The 19,485-nt window shown below is 42.2% G+C and overlaps 1 protein-coding gene and 1 pseudogene across 1 annotated transcript; both read right to left on the bottom strand.

Annotated features, from left to right (window-relative positions):
• Positions 1–2,598: 2,598 nt before the first annotated feature.
• On the bottom strand, positions 2,599–3,472 carry LOC129079294 (olfactory receptor 1J4-like; annotated as a pseudogene).
• Positions 3,473–11,769: 8,297 nt separating this feature from the next.
• LOC129079297 (olfactory receptor 1J1-like) lies at positions 11,770–12,714 on the bottom strand. Its single transcript, XM_054584434.1, has one exon. It carries the CDS (start codon positions 12,682–12,684, stop codon positions 11,770–11,772), a length of 915 nt encoding a protein of 304 aa, XP_054440409.1. The 5' UTR covers positions 12,685–12,714.
• Between the last annotated feature and the right edge of the window lie 6,771 nt (positions 12,715–19,485).

Below are 19,485 nucleotides of genomic sequence, written 5' to 3' on the forward strand. Positions count from 1 at the left end.
CCCTTGTATATATTTAATTAATCAAAAGAGAGGAAGAGAAGGCTCTCCACTCCTCCTGTTTGACCGGCAGCCCTGTCTTCCCGCACAGCACCAGCCTCAACCCTGAGACACGATGGTGAGGGTTGGAGTGAACGGATTTGCTCTTATTAGGCTCCTGGTCCCCTGGGCTGCTTTTCACTCTGGCAAGGTGGATATTGTCACCATCAGTGACCCCTTCATCACCTCAACTACATGGTCTACATGTCCCAGTATGATTCTACTCATGGCAACTTCAAAGGCACAGTCAAGGCTGAGGACAGGAAGCTTGTCATCAATGGAAAGTATGTCTCCATCTTCCAGGGCGAGTGATGTTGGCGAGGTCCAGCCAACATCAAATGGGGTGATGCTGGTGCTGGATATGCTGTGCCGTCCACCGGTGTCTTCACTACCATGGAGAAGCCAGGGGCTCATGTGAAGGGTGGGCCCAGGAGGGTCCTCATCTCTGCCCCTTGGCATGCCCCCATGTTTGGGATGGGTGTGAACCATGACAGGTATGACAACTCCATGAAGACTGTCAGCAAAGGCTCCTGCACCACTAACTGCTTGCTCTGCACCCCCAGGCAAAGTCATCGATGTCAACTTTGGCAGCGTGAACGGTCTCATGACCATACTCCATGCCATCACTGCCACCCAGAAGACCACGGATGTCCCCTCTGGGAAGCTGTGGTGTGATGGCTGAGGGGCTGCCCAGAACACCACCCCTGCTTCTACTGGCCCTGCCAAGGCTGCGGGCAAGGTCATCCCTGAGCTGAATAGAAGTTCACTCACGTGGCCTTCCATGTCCCTACCCTCAATGAATCAGGTGTGGATCTGACCTGCTACCTGGAGAAAGCTACCAAATATGGTGACATCGATAAGGCAGTGAAGCAGGAATCTGAGGGTCCCTTCAAGGACATCCTGGGCTATACTGAGGACCAGGTTGTCTCCTACAACTTTAGCAGTGACATACCACATTCGATGCTGGGGCTGGCATTGCCCTCAGTTACCACTTTGTTAAGCTCTTTTCTTGATATGACAGTGAATTTGGCTACAGAGTCAAGGTGGTGGATCTCATGGTTCACGTGGCCTCCAAGGATTAAGAACCCCCTGGACCACCAGCCCCAGTGAGAGAACGAGAGGCCCTCAGCTGCTGGGGAGTCGTTGCCCCAGATTGATCCCCCAACACACCAAGCACCTCCAGGCCTGCACAGTTTCCATTCAGATCCCCTGAAGAAGGAAGGGAAGGGTCATAGGGCGCCCTGCCTCATCAGGCACCATCAGTAAAGATCACTGTACCCAGCCCAGCCTCCAAAAGGGAGGAAGACAAGAGAGAATAAATATGAAACAGATGTATCAAATAAAAAAACATAGTAATTTGGAAAATGTAAGTTCAAAGATTATGATTACATTAGATGTAAATAGATAAACTTCTCCAAAAATATAATTGTTGCTTTACATAAAAAGGGCAAAATCCAGCTTTCCACCATTAACAATGGACACCTCTAGATATAAGGACATCGAAAATTTTAAAGTGATGGAAAAGAAATGCCATGTAAACCCTAACCAAAAGAAGCTGCACATTTACTAGATATACTATACTAGTATTTATATCTCAATGTGTATCTGCATCTGTGTATGCATCTATGCATATGGAAATAAAATATCGACACTAATATCAGAAGTAGATGAGCTATTAAGGGAGGATCCATTGCTAGAAATATCTCCTAATTATAAAACAAGTGGTGTGCTATAAAATGTATTTTTTTATCCTCATGCAAGGACACATTTTTATTGATTTTAGAGAGAGAGGAATGGAGCGAGAGAAATATACATGTGAGAGAGAAGCATAAATTAGTTGCCACTCATAGGCATCCGGACCGGGGATCGATCCTGCAACCCAGCTAAGTGCCCGGATCAGGGAATGAGCCTGCACCCTTTTGGTATAAGGAACAATACTCCAACCAACAGGGCCACCCAACCAGGGCTCTGAAATACATTTTTTTAAGTTTCTCTCTGTTTTTTGTTAAAAGATTTGCTTTGTAGCACTTGCCAATTTTCATAGTGTCATTATTGTTAACATGATGTCACTGAATGAGTTGGGAAGACATGCAGTCAATCAGCTGAAGCCGATGAAGAGCCAGCAAAAAAGAATTAATTCAAAGGAAAAAGTTCACCAGGAGCAGATCATGGTGTTAAATCAGTGTGTCCTTATAGTATAAAAAACACATAAGCAAAAACTGATGAATTTCAAGGGAGAAAAAGATAAATCCACAATTGTAATTATGCAACATGTTTTGCACAAGATTTTCCATGTATCTTATAAGAGATGATGAACAAGTGAAAAATGTTAATTAGGGATAAAGAATTATAAACAACGCCAGTAGAAAACCTTACCTCATTCACTTATTAACAGCACTTATACGTGACAACAGTATGGATATTCTATTAAAGTTATAGGGAAATGTTGACCATACAATAATGTTGGGAGCTATACCTCACTCTGCTCCGGACTACATTAAGAGGATTTAGTGATTGCCACTTAAAGAGGTTAACCCTGGTGACAGACATTCCTAAGGCCTGCTATATATCCCTGTTCCTCAGGCTGTAGATGAAGGGGTTCAGCATGGGGGTAACTACCGTGTACATGACCGAAGCAATTATGTCTTTGGAATCCCACAATGAGGACAAAAAGTAAACACCTGCAAGTGTCCCATAGTATAAAGACACCACGAGGAGATGGGAGCCACAGGCAGAGAAGACTTTCAAGAGTCTTAGTGGAGGGAGGCCTCACGATGATCGTCCCTATACAAATATATTAGCCCAAAACAATAGCCAAAGGCAAGGTAAAAACCATTCTTCCCTCGGTGAAGATGACCAGCTCATTGAGGGAGACGTCTGAGGAGCTCAGCTTCAGGAGCACAGTGAGGTCACAGAAGAAGTGGGTGACGGTATTGTCAGCACAAAAGGACAGTTGGACCAAGAGGAGAGTGTGCAAGAGGGCATTGCCACAGGAGATGGTCCAGGAGCCAGCCACCAGCAGCATGCACAAACCCTCCCTCATGATGGTAGTATAATGTAGAGGGTGACAGATGGTCACATACCTGTCATATGCCATCACTATCAGAAGGAAATTATCAAGACCACCAAAAAGTATGAAAAAATAAAGCTGAGAAATGCATCCCACATAAGAGATTGATTGTTGTGGAGTCTGCATATTCATAAGCATGTTTGGGACAGTGACAGATGACAGAGAAATGTCGGAGAAGGCCAAGTGGCTGAGGAAGAAGTACATGGGCGTGTGCAGGTGGGAGTACAGCCTGATGAGCAGGTTGCCCAGCACCGTGGTCAGGTACATGCCCAGGAACAGGGCGGAGAACGCACCCTGCTGCCCTGGCGGGACGGGGAGCCCCAGGAGGAGGAACTCGGACACGCAGCTCTGGTTTTCCCTCCTCATGGTCCTCCTCTCTCTGCTGGGGGTGAAAGGACAATGAAAAATATAAGATTCTCTCAAAGTGTGATTATGGCCACCTCATAGGATCACTTACTTTCTCCTACAAAAAAGAATAAAACCTTTATTTTATGTCTGCTACTGCTGCCAAAGCAAGCAACACACCCTCAATGCATAGCCTGGTTTCTTTCAAATGAAATCAGAGCAAATTCATTCTTACTATTTTTCTAATCAACCAGGTTCCTGGCACTATGCTACTAATTGCAGATGCACGAGTAGATGGGACACACAGGACCTCTTCCCTTACAGAGCTCTCTGACCCTCCGGGAACACTGATAGAGGACTGATGAAAGGTAAGTATCTGCAGCCAGACTCCCTGTGCTGTGGAGTCTGGCCCCACTGCTTTCTAGATGGATGACTTGGGCAGTGGAATCTCCCCTGGCCTCATGTTTTGTGACTTAAAGTGAAGATACCAGTATCACGCATTCATAGTTAATAAGAGGTTCTAATTCAAGACACATCGGAACAGTGTCCTGTATAAAATAATCACACAAAATGTTATCCATTGTTTATATGACAGGCTAACTATCCAAGTAAAGCCAAGATCAAATGCAGGAATTTGATCAACATGAGACTTACAAGATGGTCTGCACGAAGGCTCAGTTTGCGCTAACTTCTCTGAGCTCTCACCTCTCAGGGAGTCCCTGAGCTCATAGCTGTTGTTGGGGTACATCCCCTCCCCAGTGGTACATGTCTTAGTCCATGTTCATCTGTTTGCCAAGGAATAAACCTCACTTCAGTTCACTCATCTCCACCAGTATGTGGTGCTTCACGTGAGCTCAGAAGTGAGTTTCCATAGGCAGGAAGACTGCTGAGATCTGAGGTCTGGCATTGAGAACTGGGGACACTGAAGGATGGAAGTGTCTATTAGAATTCACAGTTACCTGCCTGATCATCACTAGTGACCAGTACTGATCTTCACACCTATAGTAATTCGCATTTAATGAACACTTTGTCAAACAAATATGTTTTTGCATTATTCCCTCATTAAATGTTCAATAGTCTTTGGAGGTAGGTGTTGTTAAAACTTCTTTATATACCATTTATTTGTGTCTTCCTTAATTTCTTTTTTCAATGTTGTATAATTTTCTGCATACAGGTCTTTTATGTCTTTGGTTAAATTTATTCCTAGGTACTTTATTTTTCTTCTTGCTATATCGAATGGTATTTTTTTTTCTGATTTCTTCTTCTTCTATTTCATTGCTGGTGTACAAAAATGCCTTTGATTTCTGAATGTTGACTTTGTATCCTGCTGTTTTGCCAAATTCACTTATTAGGTTGAGGAGTTTTTTGGTAGAGTCTACAAGGTTTTCTATGTACACTATCATGTCATCTGCAAACAATGATAGCTTTACTTCCTCCTTTCCTATTTGGATGCCTTTTATTTCTTTTTCTTGTCTGACTGCTGTGGCTAGGACTTCCAATACGATGTTGAAAAGAAGTGGTGAAAGCGGACATCCTTGTCGTGTTCCCAATCTTAGTGGGAAAGCTTTTAGTTTTTGCCCCTTGAGTATGGTGTTGGATGTAGGTTTTTCATATATGGCCTTTCTTACATTGAGGAATGCCCCATTTATTCCCATTTTGCTGAGTGTTTTTGATCATAAATGGGTGCTGTATCTTATTGAATGCTTTTTCTGAGTCTATTGAGATGATTATGTGGTTTTTGTCTTTTCCTTTATTTATGTGATGTATCATGTTTACTGATTTGCGTATATTGAACCATCCCTGCATGCCTGGGATGAATCCCACTTGATCATGGTGGATAATCTTTTTAATGTATTGCTGGATGCGGTTTGCCAATATTTTGTTGAGGATTTTAGCATCTATGTTCAAGGAAAATAAGACCAGCAACACTGAAAGGAAAATAAATCAACAGAGACAAGAGGGAAGGGGGGGTGGGGAAAAGGAAGGGAAGGGGAAAGTCAAGAAACATATAGCAAGGACTCATGGACAAAACCAAAGGGGAAGGGGAGGGACGGAGGGAGGGGGCAAGGGAAAGTGGTGGGGGGTAGGCAGAGACAAATGTATTTGAAAAAATAAATTAAAATAAGACTTAAAAAAAAAAAACTTCTTTATATACCTACTCAGAAGGAGCAAGGACTATCATGACCACCCTCTTAGTAACTGCTATGGTCACAATTCTCTACTGTTTCTTAAATTTATTGGAATCTCTGCTTGTCAATCCTACTTGTTTCTCTCTCTCTTTAATTAGACAAAAAAATCCAGGGCCTTAAGAAATAGTCAGGATTTGAGGGAGTCCTTCCGCTCCGTTAATGGCCACCACTCATATTCCTACAGCCCTTTAGTTTGCAAACGGTTTCATGTGCCTTCAATTTCAGTCAACCAACAGTATTTCTTCCATGTCTGGGAAGCAGAGAAGACAGTGACTTATTTTTCTTTCATTTCCTATTATGATTAGTACAGTGGCTTACATAATTCCACATCCATATCACATAGTGGGACCTGGTCTCAAAGGTAGATTTTCTGATCATCTTTTCACTAGAAAGACAATCCACTCATTTCTTCCCGTGGGAACAAAAAAGCATTAAATGAAAGTTAAATGTTAACATATCCATATGTTTGGGAGAGGAACTTGATATAAAGTTGCTGAGTGAGAAGCTAACCAGGAAAGTAGTCCAGGAAGTAACTGGGACCTGCTGCATCTCCTGGTCAAAGCCAATGTGAAGGGAAGGGAATGATAAGAGGCGGTGCCTGATTCAGTCTGCACCACCAGTGGAAGAGGAGGCTGGGGAGACGCTCCGTCGAAAAGAGGAGAAGCCGCTACCTGGAGGTTTGGGAGAGTCTTTGGATGGGCCTGATTTTCCTGTCTTTGTACCAAATCTTGTCTCCCAGGCAGCCAGGAATGAACAGTCAGGTGGCCCGGCCTGTACAAGGCTACAATTTACTAAGTGCTGGCACTGTGCCCTGAACTTCAGCACCTACAGACAAGATTCATCTGTGATTAAAATAATTCACATTTTACAGTGGAGGTTGCCGAGCGTCAGAAGCAAAAGCTAAGGCTCCAAGCTGTTAAGTGAGGGAAAAAAAAAAACAAGTTGTGTAGACGTGTGACCACAGAAATGAGTGCTTAGTTTCTAAAATATTTAACAAAATTTAAGGAGAGTGTCAAAATTCTTGGGCTTCCAGGGGCCCTCCTGTGTTATTCAAATCACTGAAAAACGGCCCCCAGCAGTTTTTCACAATGGGATTTCTTTGGAGCTGCCTGTGTGGATTGTGGTGTCTAGCAAGTGGAGAGTACAAATGTATCAAAGCAAGAATTTTTTAGGCCTTTTTTTGTATCCTGGTTTTAAGTCTCTCTCCTACACATGTTCTGCGTGAAGGAAATCAAGGTGTGAGTTTGTTACACACAAAAGCAAAGCACTCAAACACTATCACAGCCACACACTTGCCAAGGGAGAGATATAGACTTCTCTCTCTAGCTTATATCAGGCTAGGTAAATACAGTCACGGTGTGAGTCAACATCATAGAAATCTATGCAAAACTCACAACATGCACTCTCATATGTGTAACACAGTACACACAGAATTATCAAGCATCCTCCACCACACACATTGTAGTCACAAAGTAGCCAGACATCTTCAAATCACAAGTGATGCACAGTGTCTTAAATACAGCACATGGGAACAAAACACAAGTGAAATCAGCAGACATTGCTGAGGAAATGTCCAACCTTCCCTGATTTATATGGATGGAGCCTACGTGGAAGTATTCGGTGTGTGAGTCAGCCACACAACACACATACACACAAAGTCATACAACACGCACGCGCACGCAGGCGCGCGCGCACACACACACACACGACTGCGATTTCTGGGCCCCTTCGGATAGGTACCAGTGCTAGGATTCTAATACCTTGTGCTTTGTGCTGTTACCTGGATCCTCACTTTCTGTGCAGCACACTCAGGATTAGAGGACAGAGGAGACCACAGTGGCCTGAGGACCGCTGCCCACTTTCATGTCTGATCAGCAGCTGCAAAACAACGAGCAGAAGATCTCCTTCTACTCATAGAAACCCCAGAGGGAAACAGCCCCAAGTCCCAGAGTAGAGCAGCAGTCAACCTGGGATAATTGCCCAACTCTTCTCAGCCCCTTGGGAAGGAGCATGCTCAGGGTCCAGAGGGGCTGAGCTGCAACTGGTGTCTCAAGTGAAAGTGTCCTTAATGTCAGTGATGCCTGAGGCTTCTGGTCAACTCTCTGGATGGGAGCAGGAGGTGCCCAGGTGCCCATGGCCTCTCATCACGATTCAGCTTCTCTGCACAGCAGTGTATGGCCCAGGCAGCATGGGGGATTCAGCAGATTCCCACAGCACGACCCAGGCCTCCACTAGAACATAAAGTCCCTATGAAGGTGCTGCTCTCCCTACTCCTCTGTTGGGTCCTGGAGGGTAGGGTCTGTGCCTTGCTCCTCAGCAAGGTGATTGAGTCTACGTGCTCTGAGAAAAGACTCAGGGCTCCACCCCTTTACTAAGAGAGCATTCCTGAGCAATTTATCAGCGATTGCTCAGACTCAGGTTCTTCAAAGTGGAAATAATAATAATAATAGTCTCCTTGTGAGTTTGAGGGATGATAAATGAGCATGTAATGAAAGACTACTAAATGTTGAGGGTCATTGTCAATGTCTGTATCCCTAGGGATCAGCTATGGCTCAAACAGGCATTTGATAATGTAAAATGAATTCATTTGTTCATTCATTCACTCATTTTCTTAGGTAATTATTAAGGTTCTCATACAAGTAAGACAGTGATACAGACTCTGGAGACAGCAGTGAATAAAATAAATAAATTCCTCTTGGAGAACACACACTGAAGTAGGGGGTTCAGGAAAAAATTATGAAAAATTAATGATAAATGGCAAAAAGTGCTGGGATGTAATAAAAATCAGGCTGGAACTAGGGAGAATCCTAAATACCCATCAACAGATTAATGGGCAAAATAAGCTGTGCTATATCTATACAATGGAGAACTGCTTGGCAATAAAAAGAATAAACTAATGAGCAGAAGAATATAAGATATATTGATACATATTGCAACATAGATGAATCTCAAAATGCAGATGCTGAGTGAAAGAAGGCAACAGTAAGAATATGTTCTGTATGATTCCAGTTAGAGAAACTTCTAGAAGATGCAAACTATGTGACTGAAACAGATCAGTGGTTCCCTGGGCGACAGCTGGGAGGAGCAAATAGGGAGCAGGCGGTAGGCTTGGGGAAACTTCATGATCCCAACAGTTTATAATGATGGTTTCAGTGGGTCTGTACCTATGTTGAAACTGTTTAAATTCTATACTTGAAGTCTATGAAGTCCAGTATATGTCACTTATACCTCAAAAAATCTGGGAGTTTGTTAAAGAATCAGTAACAAAATTAAGTATGCTTATGTTATTCTTTTATCTAATACTTTCCAGTGGGTTCCCAGATTACTCAAAATGAATACCAAAAATTCTACTATGATGGCCAATTTTATGTGTTAACTCGGCTCAACTATAGTATTTAGATAATTGAGTCAAACATTATTCTAAATGTTTCTATGAAGGTTTTTTGATTTTGGATGGGATTAACATTGCAATTAGGAGATTCTGAGTAAATTAGACAGGCCTCCATAATGTAGTAGAACCTTATCCAATCAGTTGAGGGGCTTGAGAAAGAGACTGATTTCCCCCAAAGAAAAGACAATGTTGTCAGCAGACTGCCTTTAGTCTCAAATCGCAACTTCTCCCCACATTTACAGTCTGCTGCTCTACCCTGTGGAGTTTGGACTACTGGCATCCACAATTACATGAACAATTCCTTAAAATAAATGTCTCTTCCTACAAACACACACATGTACACACACATACACACCCTATTGGTTCTATTTCTCTGGAGACCCTTAACTAATACACCTGTTGATACTATGACTGTAAGTGCCCTGCAGATCTGGTCTCCTAATATCACTGAACCTATCACCTACTCTCCATCCCGGGCTCGGCCCTACCCAGCTCTAGAGGCCCCTCAATGTTCCTGCAGTGGGCCAGGCACTGTCTCACCTCTGAGCATCTAATTGCTGATTTTCAAGCTTGGGATTATTGTCCCTAGAGATCCCAATAGCGTGCTTCCCTGTCCTCACTAAGGTCTTTGTTTAGATGTTACCTTTCCAACGAGATCTACCTGGGCCATACGACATAAGCGATAAACACCCCGGCACTCTTACTCCCCCTTTTTTTTTCAATTACAGTTGACATTTGATATTATAATAGTTTCAGGTATACAGCTTAGTAGTTAGACAATTATATAAGTTACAGAATGATGCCCCCCATAAGTCTAGTACCTATTGACACCATACATAGCCATTACACTATTATTGATCATATTTCCTATGCTGTACTTAACATCGTTGTGACTATTTCGTAACTACCAATTAGCACTCTTTAATCCCCTCACCTTTTCCACCCATTCTCCTAACACCCCTCCCATTTGGCTACCATCAGTTTGCTCTCTCTATATATGAGTTTGCTTCTATTTTGTTTGTTTATTTTATTTAGATTCCACATATAAATGAAATTATATAGTAATTGTCTGACTGACTTATTTCACTTAGCATAATACCCTCTGGGTCCATCCATGATGTTGCAAAGGGTAAGGGGTCCTTCTTTTTGATGGCCATATTGCTCTTCCTTTTTACATTTCCTTTATTCATAGTAGTCTTTACCTATGAATAAAGCTTGCAATTTATTTCTTTATTTCTGACGCCACACCCATCTAGTGTAGTGCTTACATTCCCGTGAAGAAACAATGACAATAAAGGGAAGTAGTAAAGCTTATGGTGTGTTAGAAGATTAAAAACTGCTATGAAGACAGGAACCTGATGAATGGAGCAGGAGGGCTGGGATGTAAGTCCTACATGCAGATGGGTTTGCGAGGCTTTTCAGAAATCTATATTCACAGAACTAAGATCTCCTGGGACAAGAGTAGTCATGCAACAAGTACTTTTATGTGCATGAATTGTGAACCCATGCATTTAGCTTTTCCTTATTAGACATGGAAGCTCTCGCCCTGACCAGTATGGCTCAGTGGGTTGGTCATCGTCCTGCAAAACGAAGGGCTGCTGGTTCAATTCCTGGGCAGGACACATGCCTGCATTGTGGGTTCAGTCCCTGGTCAGGGCACATACAAGAGACAACCAGTTGATGTTTCTCATATCAATGTTTCTCTCCCTCTCTCTCTTCCTCCTTTCCCCTCTTTCTAAAAATAAAAAAAAATTAAATGTCTTTTTTAAAAAAGAATTAGAAGTGGGAGCTCTCAGTTTGGTAATAAGGCAACAATCATTTTCCCAGACTCACATTAATCAGAGAGACATAGCCTGATCTCACCACAGAAATCTAACTAAGAGGCAAAAAATTACAGTCTTCCTACAGGGTGCTCCTGTTATGTTCTTGTCACAAACACAATCAAATTAAATTTATTTAGGTTTTAGCACCATCAAAAGCACGTCATTAACTATGTAATACATTAAAATGATAAGCATACTAGACCTTATTAAACTAAACATTAGAAGCTTGACTGAATATTTGTAGCTTTGGAAAACAAAAGAAAAGGGAAATAAGGAAGTGATTTATATCTCATTTACTTCAACAAACAGAAACTGAATTATAATGAAAAGTCATATTACCTTTTCTTGAGGAGGGTTTTTTTCTTACCTATCAAAACAATATTGCACAAAATTTAAACTGGCTTTGCTTGAAGGGCCAATTATTCATTTTGTTATAGACAAAGTGAGGTACCATAACACACTTGGGAATTCAGGCCTTCTGCCACCTAAGAGTCAGAAACTCAGCCATGTATCATACCTCTAATCTTAGCCTAAAGCTAAACTGGTTTTATCTTTTTGAAGGAAGTATAAAATACAGGTGTCATTTTCCTTTTGAGAAAGGTAGTTGGTGTGCTTTGTGATCTTAGCAAGTCTTTCATCTCGTCTCAGCCAGAGAAGACAACAGTGTGAGCTATTTAGGATGACCAGTGCTTGTCTGACTAAAAGGAGTTTGAAGACTACAAGTTGAATGTGTGTTGTGGGAAATGCCATATTTTGGTTTTTTGAAGAATAAATGGACACCAAATATGACTAGCGTAAAAGGGATTAGGTCCAGTAAGGACAGTTGGGAGGATGCTAGAGGCACGGGTGAGCAACATGCCATTTTTCAGGATGTGTGACAAGGTCAGTGTATAAAATAACATGATTAGGTAATTCTCACATGGCAAAAGGGTTTTTTTTTAAAAGAACTCTCAGAGCCAACTTCATGTCTCTGTTTCTTAGGCTGTATATGAAGGGGTTTAACATGGGGGTGACCACTGTGTACATCAGAGAGGCAATCATGCCCTTGTCAGTGGAGTTGCTTGATGAGGAGGAAAAGTACAGAACCATAATTGTCCCATAAAAGAGAGACACCACAGACAGGTGGGAGCCACAGGTGGACAAGGCTTTGCAGATCCCTTTGGTAGAGGGGACCCTCAGGATAGAGGCTCCAATGTGTCCATAAGAAACCAGAATGCCACACAATGGAAAAATGACAACCATAGCCCCTTCAGTGAATAAGACCAGCTCATTCACAGAGGTGTTTGAACATGACAGCTTGATTAGAATGGAGAGGCTACAGAAAAAATGAGGAATGATGTTGTCAGTGCAGAAGGACACCTGAGCCAGGAGGAGGGTGTGCAGCAGAGCACTGCCCGAAGAGAAAATCCAGGAGCCAGCCACCAGCAGCACACACAGCCTCTCCCTCATGATGGTGGTGTAATGTAGAGGGTGACAGATGGCCACATACCTGTCATATGCCATCACGGCCAGAAGAAGATTATCAACACAACCAAAAAATAAATAAAAATACAACTGAGAAATACACCCAGGGTAGGAAATGAAGAAGTCATGAGTCTGCATATTCATCAGCATCTTAGGGACAGTGACAGATGAGAAAGAGACATCAGTGAGGGCCAGGTGGCTGAGGAAGAAGTACATGGGCGTGTGCAGGCGGGAGTCCAGCCTGATGAGCAGGAGGATGAGCAGGTTGCCCAGCACCGTGGTCAGATACATGCCCAGGAACAGGGCGAAGAATGCGCCCTGCTGCCCTGGCGGGACAGGGAGCCCCAGGAGGAGGAACTCAGACATGTGGCTCTGGTTCTGAGGCCCCAATGCCGCTCTTCTCTCTGCCGGGGACAGAGGAGGTTTGGGAATCTCATGATCCTAGAAAGACAGCCAGAACCATTACATCTCATTCTGTAATTTCATTAATTTAACTACATCCTTAATAATTTTTTTGTATGTATAAATGTATGCATCTTTGCTGTATCCCAGTCTGCTTCCTGGAAAACTGAACCTGAAAACAGCCAACAAGACCTCATTGAACAGAAGCAGGCGGTGTTCACTGTTTCATTCAGCTGTTATTTATTGAACACTGAGTCCATGTCAGGACATCTACTAAGGACTGAGATCCGTCAGTGAACAGGTAAAGCAGATCCCCCTTCTAGGAGTTTAGATCTCGATGAGCATGGAGAGACAATTTCTCCACCAGGCCAGAGCCATGCATAATAATTCACTGCAGCAGAATCAGGAGATGAACCTGAAACCTGGGAACAGTTGTTTCTGCCTTAAAGTAACGTGAGGCTCCAGGGCTGAGGAGATGTGGGAGCGATGGCACTGAGAACCTGCTGAGTCCCATTGACCTACAGCTGCAACCTCAGGGACACTCTAGAAATCGTGAGCATTTAAAGCCACTCGATGCCACAGTAGCTCTAAAACCAGAAAAGTCCACAAACTGTCTTTCATAACAACACAGCAACATTTTGGTGGACATCTGTGTGCTAGTTTAAGGACTTTTATCTACCTTTTCTGAGTCAGTCCATTCACCAGACTCACATTGCCAGATATTAAAACCACTTTCTAACTGCACTAAGAAGTTGTGATCTTTCACCTATTTTAGCTTTTAAGAAACAGAAACATAAATGATACAAACTCTGTAAGCACACAGCGGTACAGTGGGGGGCAGAATGGTACACACGTGTGTCTGTGTATATATTATATGTGATATGTAATGTATAAATAATATATATGTGTTATCATCTTCTATACATCACAAATTACCAAGTATTAGCTACGTTGTAGGGTTCAGTCTAATACACCTGTGTGATCAGAGCCAAAGCTCAGAACCATTCCACATGGAAGCTTCCCGTTTGTTGGTTAGGGGAGCCAAGCACAGTATGTTATTTTAGAGCTGTAAGGACTCATATTGGTCCCCAATTTTCTTAGTCCCCTTACTAGATAATTTAATGCCTTCATATTTATATATTTTCCAACTGACAAGAATTCTCCAGTAGATATACATTTTTTTACAATAAACCATTACTCAGGGCCTCTGTAAAAGTCACAAGGCAAGTGTAATTCTTTCCATTTTATAGATGTAAACTGAGGCCAAGGATTTAAATGACTTTCCAAGGTCACCATTATTTGAAAGTGATTCTGCCCAATTACTTTTCACAGCAAGATGCCTGGAATTTCTTTTGCCTGGGATATTTAGTAAAAAGAGAGAGATGCAAAATTCTGAGTGACTCAGTCACACGCAGGTTCATGAAAATGACGGCAGGTCCATTCCAAGAAACAGGAAGTGGTTTGGAGTTTGGTTATCCCAGCTAATGGTGCCCTGGAATGAGGAGACTTAAAGAAAAATTGGCCCTGGCTGGTATGGCTCAGCCGGCCTGTGAACCAAAGGGTCGCCAATTCGATTCCCAGTCAGGGCACATGCCTGGTTTGCAGGCCAGGTCCCCAGTAGAGGCACGCAAGTGGCAACCACTCCTTGATGTTTCTCTCCCACTCTTTCTCTCTCCCTTCTCCTCTGTCTAAAAATAAATAAATATAATCTTTAAAAAAATTTTTTTTTTAAATTGATGTCATGGATGCAGATCGCACTCACACACACACACACACAAGCTGATTTGTGAATATTACTTACCTGTTACCAAGTTGCCACCCTAAGGGAAGAAGAGCTCATAAACATTCATACACACCCATGCACATCATAAGTAACACACAAAGTGAGACATACGCCACACACAATGATGGAGCACTCACCTGCAAACACACTCGCAATACACATCAACCCACCTGACTCATGACACGCCCAGTAGACGCTCAACTCACCACACACACATAAACACTATACACACATCACCAAAAACACACAAGGCCACAAACAATTTAAAAACTCTTGCAAGTACACATACAAACAACTCTATGCACACCTGGCCACATACTCACTACAATAAGTACCACACACTGTCCCATTAATAATGAGGCCATGCTTCTGCCCCTCTGACACATCCCCTTCCTGGGGGAAGGCAGTCAGCCTGGGGCCATTAGGCCTATTCAGTCACAGGCGCACTCATTAAACCACCACAACGTGGTACGCACATGGCAAACAACCATGTTTCATACAATATGATAACATATAGATAAAACCAAACAACACACCCTCCTGCTCTCACACACGAGGGTGTCACCCACTCACACGTGCACCAGCACACACTGCTGGGCAGAGGTATGGGGTCCCTCTATGACCTGACTGTGGCTCCTGTGAGGTTGGGCACCTTCCTGTCCAGCAGCAGAGCCAACAGTGTCACTCCCAATGCTCAGCTGTGATGCCAGTGCTTACGGTCACAGGCATGAGTGAGGAGCCCCTAGTTGCATGCCAGGCAGCCGATACCTTGGTCTACGTGGGCTAAACGGGGCCCAGGTTGGGTCTAACTCAGGAAGAGTCAGGCTGTGAGTCAGGTACATAACACAAGCACACATGTGAAACTACCAAATGACATGTAGACAGGCACATACAATACATACACACACACACACACACACACATACACACACACACACAGTCTCACACACAAACCCAGAAGCCCACAGGCAGATCCATAGCCAAGTGCACATTTACAGCTCCTCTGACCTGTGTTCATGCTTAGTGATCTCAGACCCTTCTGCTCCAGACTGTTGCCCAACTCCTCAGTTTTCCTTCATGAGACTCAGTGCCCAGGCGAGAAAGAGAAACATCTGTGGTCTCAGTGCTTCTACAGATGTTCATTTTTCTTAACCAACTCCAGGGCAATGAGCAAAAAGGTAACATTTTAATTACCAATGTAAGGACTGAAACAAAGTCCCCAAGTATCTGGGTCAGGGAGAAGCCACCACAGGCTAATTGGCCTATTCCTGACTGCCCTTTGGGAATCTGTGTGCCCAGGACCAGAGGGGACTGAAGTCCCTGGGAACAATGTCTCTGATGCCAGCAATGTCTTTCTTCATAGACATGGTTCCAGCTGGTACAAAGGATTTTTAAAAAAGAGATGGTAATAATGGCTTGTTTAGAAAGATGTTGGCAAATTTGAGGAAAACTGTTAAGGGGTGGTGAGGGCTAAGAGCAGCGGGGAGCAGGTGCAAGGGGAGGGAGTGGTCATCAGAACCTGGTGAGGCTTGTGGGACCCCTAAACAGGAGCTGTGGGTGGCCACTGTCACCCATGGTCCAGCAGGGAGGACAAGAGAATAAATGCCCCAGCCTCTCTCTCCTTCTGCCTTTTGATTTTTGGCTTGTGTTTTCCATTGGCCAAATCCAAAGGGCCAGGGAGCCCACTTGATGTAGCCCATAAAGGTCAGTCCCTGAGACAAAACAGGACGGAGAAAGCCGGAGAGTGGACCTGGAGGGGCAATGGAGAACAGCTAGCATACACTGGTATAGATACTACGAGGTCTGTCCAGAAAAAGTCCAGCCATTGTTAATATAACATGAATGGTTTGTGTGACATCGATGTAACCTGGCAGCCAAGAAGAGTGGACTGGAAGGTGCATGTGTGAACAAGGATGACTTCTCTGTACTAGTCAGTGGTGGCAGTAGATGCTGTTGAATGAGCATGTGTACTGTGTTGTCATCGCATTCAAAATGACTGAGTGAGTAGAGCAACGAAACTGCATCAAATATTGCGTTAAGCTTGAACATTCCCCCATGGAAACTATTTTGATGATTCAGAAGACCACAACAGCTATGGGCAAATGATGATTAGCAGCTTCATCATGACAATGCACACTCTCATGCATCACATCTCATGCAGAGGCTTTTGCTGAAACATTAAATCACCCAGGTGACTCAGCCCCTCTACAGCACAGATTTGGCGCCCTGTGATTTCTGGCTTTTCCCCCAAACTGAAATCACCTTTGAAAGGGAAAAGATTTCAGACCATCGATGAGATTCAGGAAAATAAAATGGGGCAGCTAGTGGTGATTGGGAGAACTGTGTGAGGTCCCAAGGTGCCTACTTTGAAGTGGACAGAAGTGTCATTGTCCTATGTGCAATGTTTCTTGTATCTTGTATCTTCTTCAGTAAATGTCTCTATTTTTCATATTACATGGCTGGATACCTTCTTTACAGACCTTGTATATCATTATGAATTCACAATTCTCATTTAATCTCTAAGTCATAATCCATTACAGTTATTCTTTTTGAATATATAATTATTCCAGATTGGGTCATTTAATATTTATGAATTAAAAGACACAGCAAATTATAGAACTAATGGTGAAATGAAAAGAAACATAGGGGAAAAAAGTATTTTCACTCTTTAAGTAAGAACATAGATGTTTCAGAGGCGAATACTATATGGAGGGTCCTAATTCACAGTATCTGGCTCCAGTGTCCGTCCCCTTAGCCACCATCCTGTGCCATCTTCAGCTAAGCCTGCTAGCATTTTCTCTTGGGCTTTTGAATGCTGCTTCATTCTCACCTTTTTAAGGGGAATAATTTCTGGGAAATCATATGTTTGCACAAAAGAAACACATACTTCTATTATTTTAGTGTAATCTGTCCCTTTTTCTCTCAAAGATGTTTTTTTCATAAAGAATTATTTATCTTAAAAGTAAATTAAAAAGTAATCCCATTGGCAATAGTATCAAAAACAATAAAATACTTAGGAATAAATTTAACAAAGAGGTGAAAGACTTGTATACTGAAAACTATAAGACATTGAGGAAGGAATCAAAGAAGACACAAATAAGTGGAAATACATCCTGTGCTCATGGATTGGGAGAGTTAATATTGTTAAAATATCCATACTACCCATAGTCATCTACAGATTCTATGCTATTCCCATCAAAATTCCAATGTTATTTCTTACAGAAATAGAAAAAAGAATCCTAAAATTTACAAGGAACCACAAAGTCCCACAACAGCAAAAGCAATCTAAAAAAACAAGAACAATGCTGGAGGTATCACACTTTTTTATTTCAAACTATGCTATAATGCAATAGCTTTGTATTATAGCAATCAAAACAGTATGTTACAGGCATAGAGATGGACACACAGGTCAATAGAAGAGAATAGAGATCCCATGCATATATGGTTGACTAATATTTCAAGAGGGAGCCAAGAATACTCAATGGAGAAAAGACAGTATCTTCAAAAAATGGTACTGATTTCATTGACTCAGTTGGTTAGAGTGTTGTCCAATACACAAAAAGGTTAGGGGTTTGATTTCCAGTCAGGGCACATACTTAGGTTGCAGGTTCAATCCTGGGTCAGGGCACATATAGGAGGCAAGCAATCAATGTTTCTCTCTCACATCAATGTTTATCTCCCTTTTTCCCTTCCTCTCTCTCTAAAGTCTATAAACATTTTTCAACTTTTTAAAAATGGTGCTGGGAAAACTGGATGTCCACATGCAAAAGAATGAAACTGGGCCCCATCTTATACCACTCATGAAAATTAACTTGAAATGAATGAAAGACTTAAATGTAAAACCTGAAACCATAAAACTCCTAGAAGAAAATACAAGGGAAAATCTTCTTGACATTAGTCTTGGCAATGATTTTATGGATGTTATACCCAAAACACAAGCAACAAAAGCAAAACAACAGGTGGGACTACAGAAAACTAAAAAGCTTCTACTGCACGGCAAAACATTGATTCACGAAATGAAAAGGCAACCTACAGAATGGGAGAAAATATTTGCAAACCACATATTTGATAAGGGGTTGATACCCAGAATATATGAAGAATTAATATATGTTAACACCAACCCCCCCCCAAAAAACAATCCAATTAAAAATAGGCAGAGGACCTGAACACATTTTTCCAAAGAAGATATTCAAGTGGCCAACAAGTACACAAAAATGTGTTCAACATGACTAATCATCAGGGAAATGCAAATCAAAACCAGCATGAGATATCACTTCATGCCTGTTAGAATGGTTAGCATCAGAAACACTAGTGATAATAAGTGTTGGCAAGTACGTGAAGAAACGGAACACTTGTGCACTGTTGGTGGGTTTGTAAACTGGTACAGCCACTATGAAAAACAGTATGGAGGTTCCTCAAAAAATTAAAAACAGAGCTACCTATGTATGACCCAGTGATCCTACTTTTGGGTAATTTATCCAGAGGAAGTAAAATCACTGTCTTGAAGAGATATCTGCACCCCATATGTTCATTGCAGCTTTATTTAAATAGCCAAGACATGAAAACAACGTAAATGTTAATCAGTAGACAAATGGGCAAAGAAAATGTAACTTATACATAGATCTATTTATCTATCATTCATCTATTTCAGCCATGAAAAAAAGAAGGAAATCATCCTGTCATTTGCAACAGCATAGATGGAGCTTGAGGGCATTATGCTAAGTGATATGTCAGACAGAGAAGACAAATACTATATAATCTCATTTATATGTGGAATATAAAAACAAAAACAAAAACGTAACTCACAGAAACAGAATAAATTGGTGGTTGCCAGGAGCAGAGGTGGGGGGTGAGGCGGAGAACTGGGTGAAGAGAGTCAAAAAGCACAAACTTACAGGTATAAAATGAGTAAGTTCTCATTGTAATTTACAGCACAGTGACTATAGTTAACTGTGAGACTGTACTGTATATTTGAAAATTGC

The sequence above is a fragment of the Pteronotus mesoamericanus genome, unplaced genomic scaffold (genome assembly GCF_021234165.1).
Source record: "Pteronotus mesoamericanus isolate MK-2021 breed Mesoamerican mustached bat unplaced genomic scaffold, CSHL_Meso_final contig_78, whole genome shotgun sequence".
Classification (NCBI taxonomy): domain Eukaryota; kingdom Metazoa; phylum Chordata; class Mammalia; order Chiroptera; family Mormoopidae; genus Pteronotus; species Pteronotus mesoamericanus.

What these genes read in the sequence shown, in the direction of transcription:
- LOC129079297 (XM_054584434.1), bottom strand. Translation starts at nt 12,684, where the DNA reads ATGTCTGAGTTCCTCCTCCTGGGGCTCCCTGTCCCGCCAGGGCAGCAG.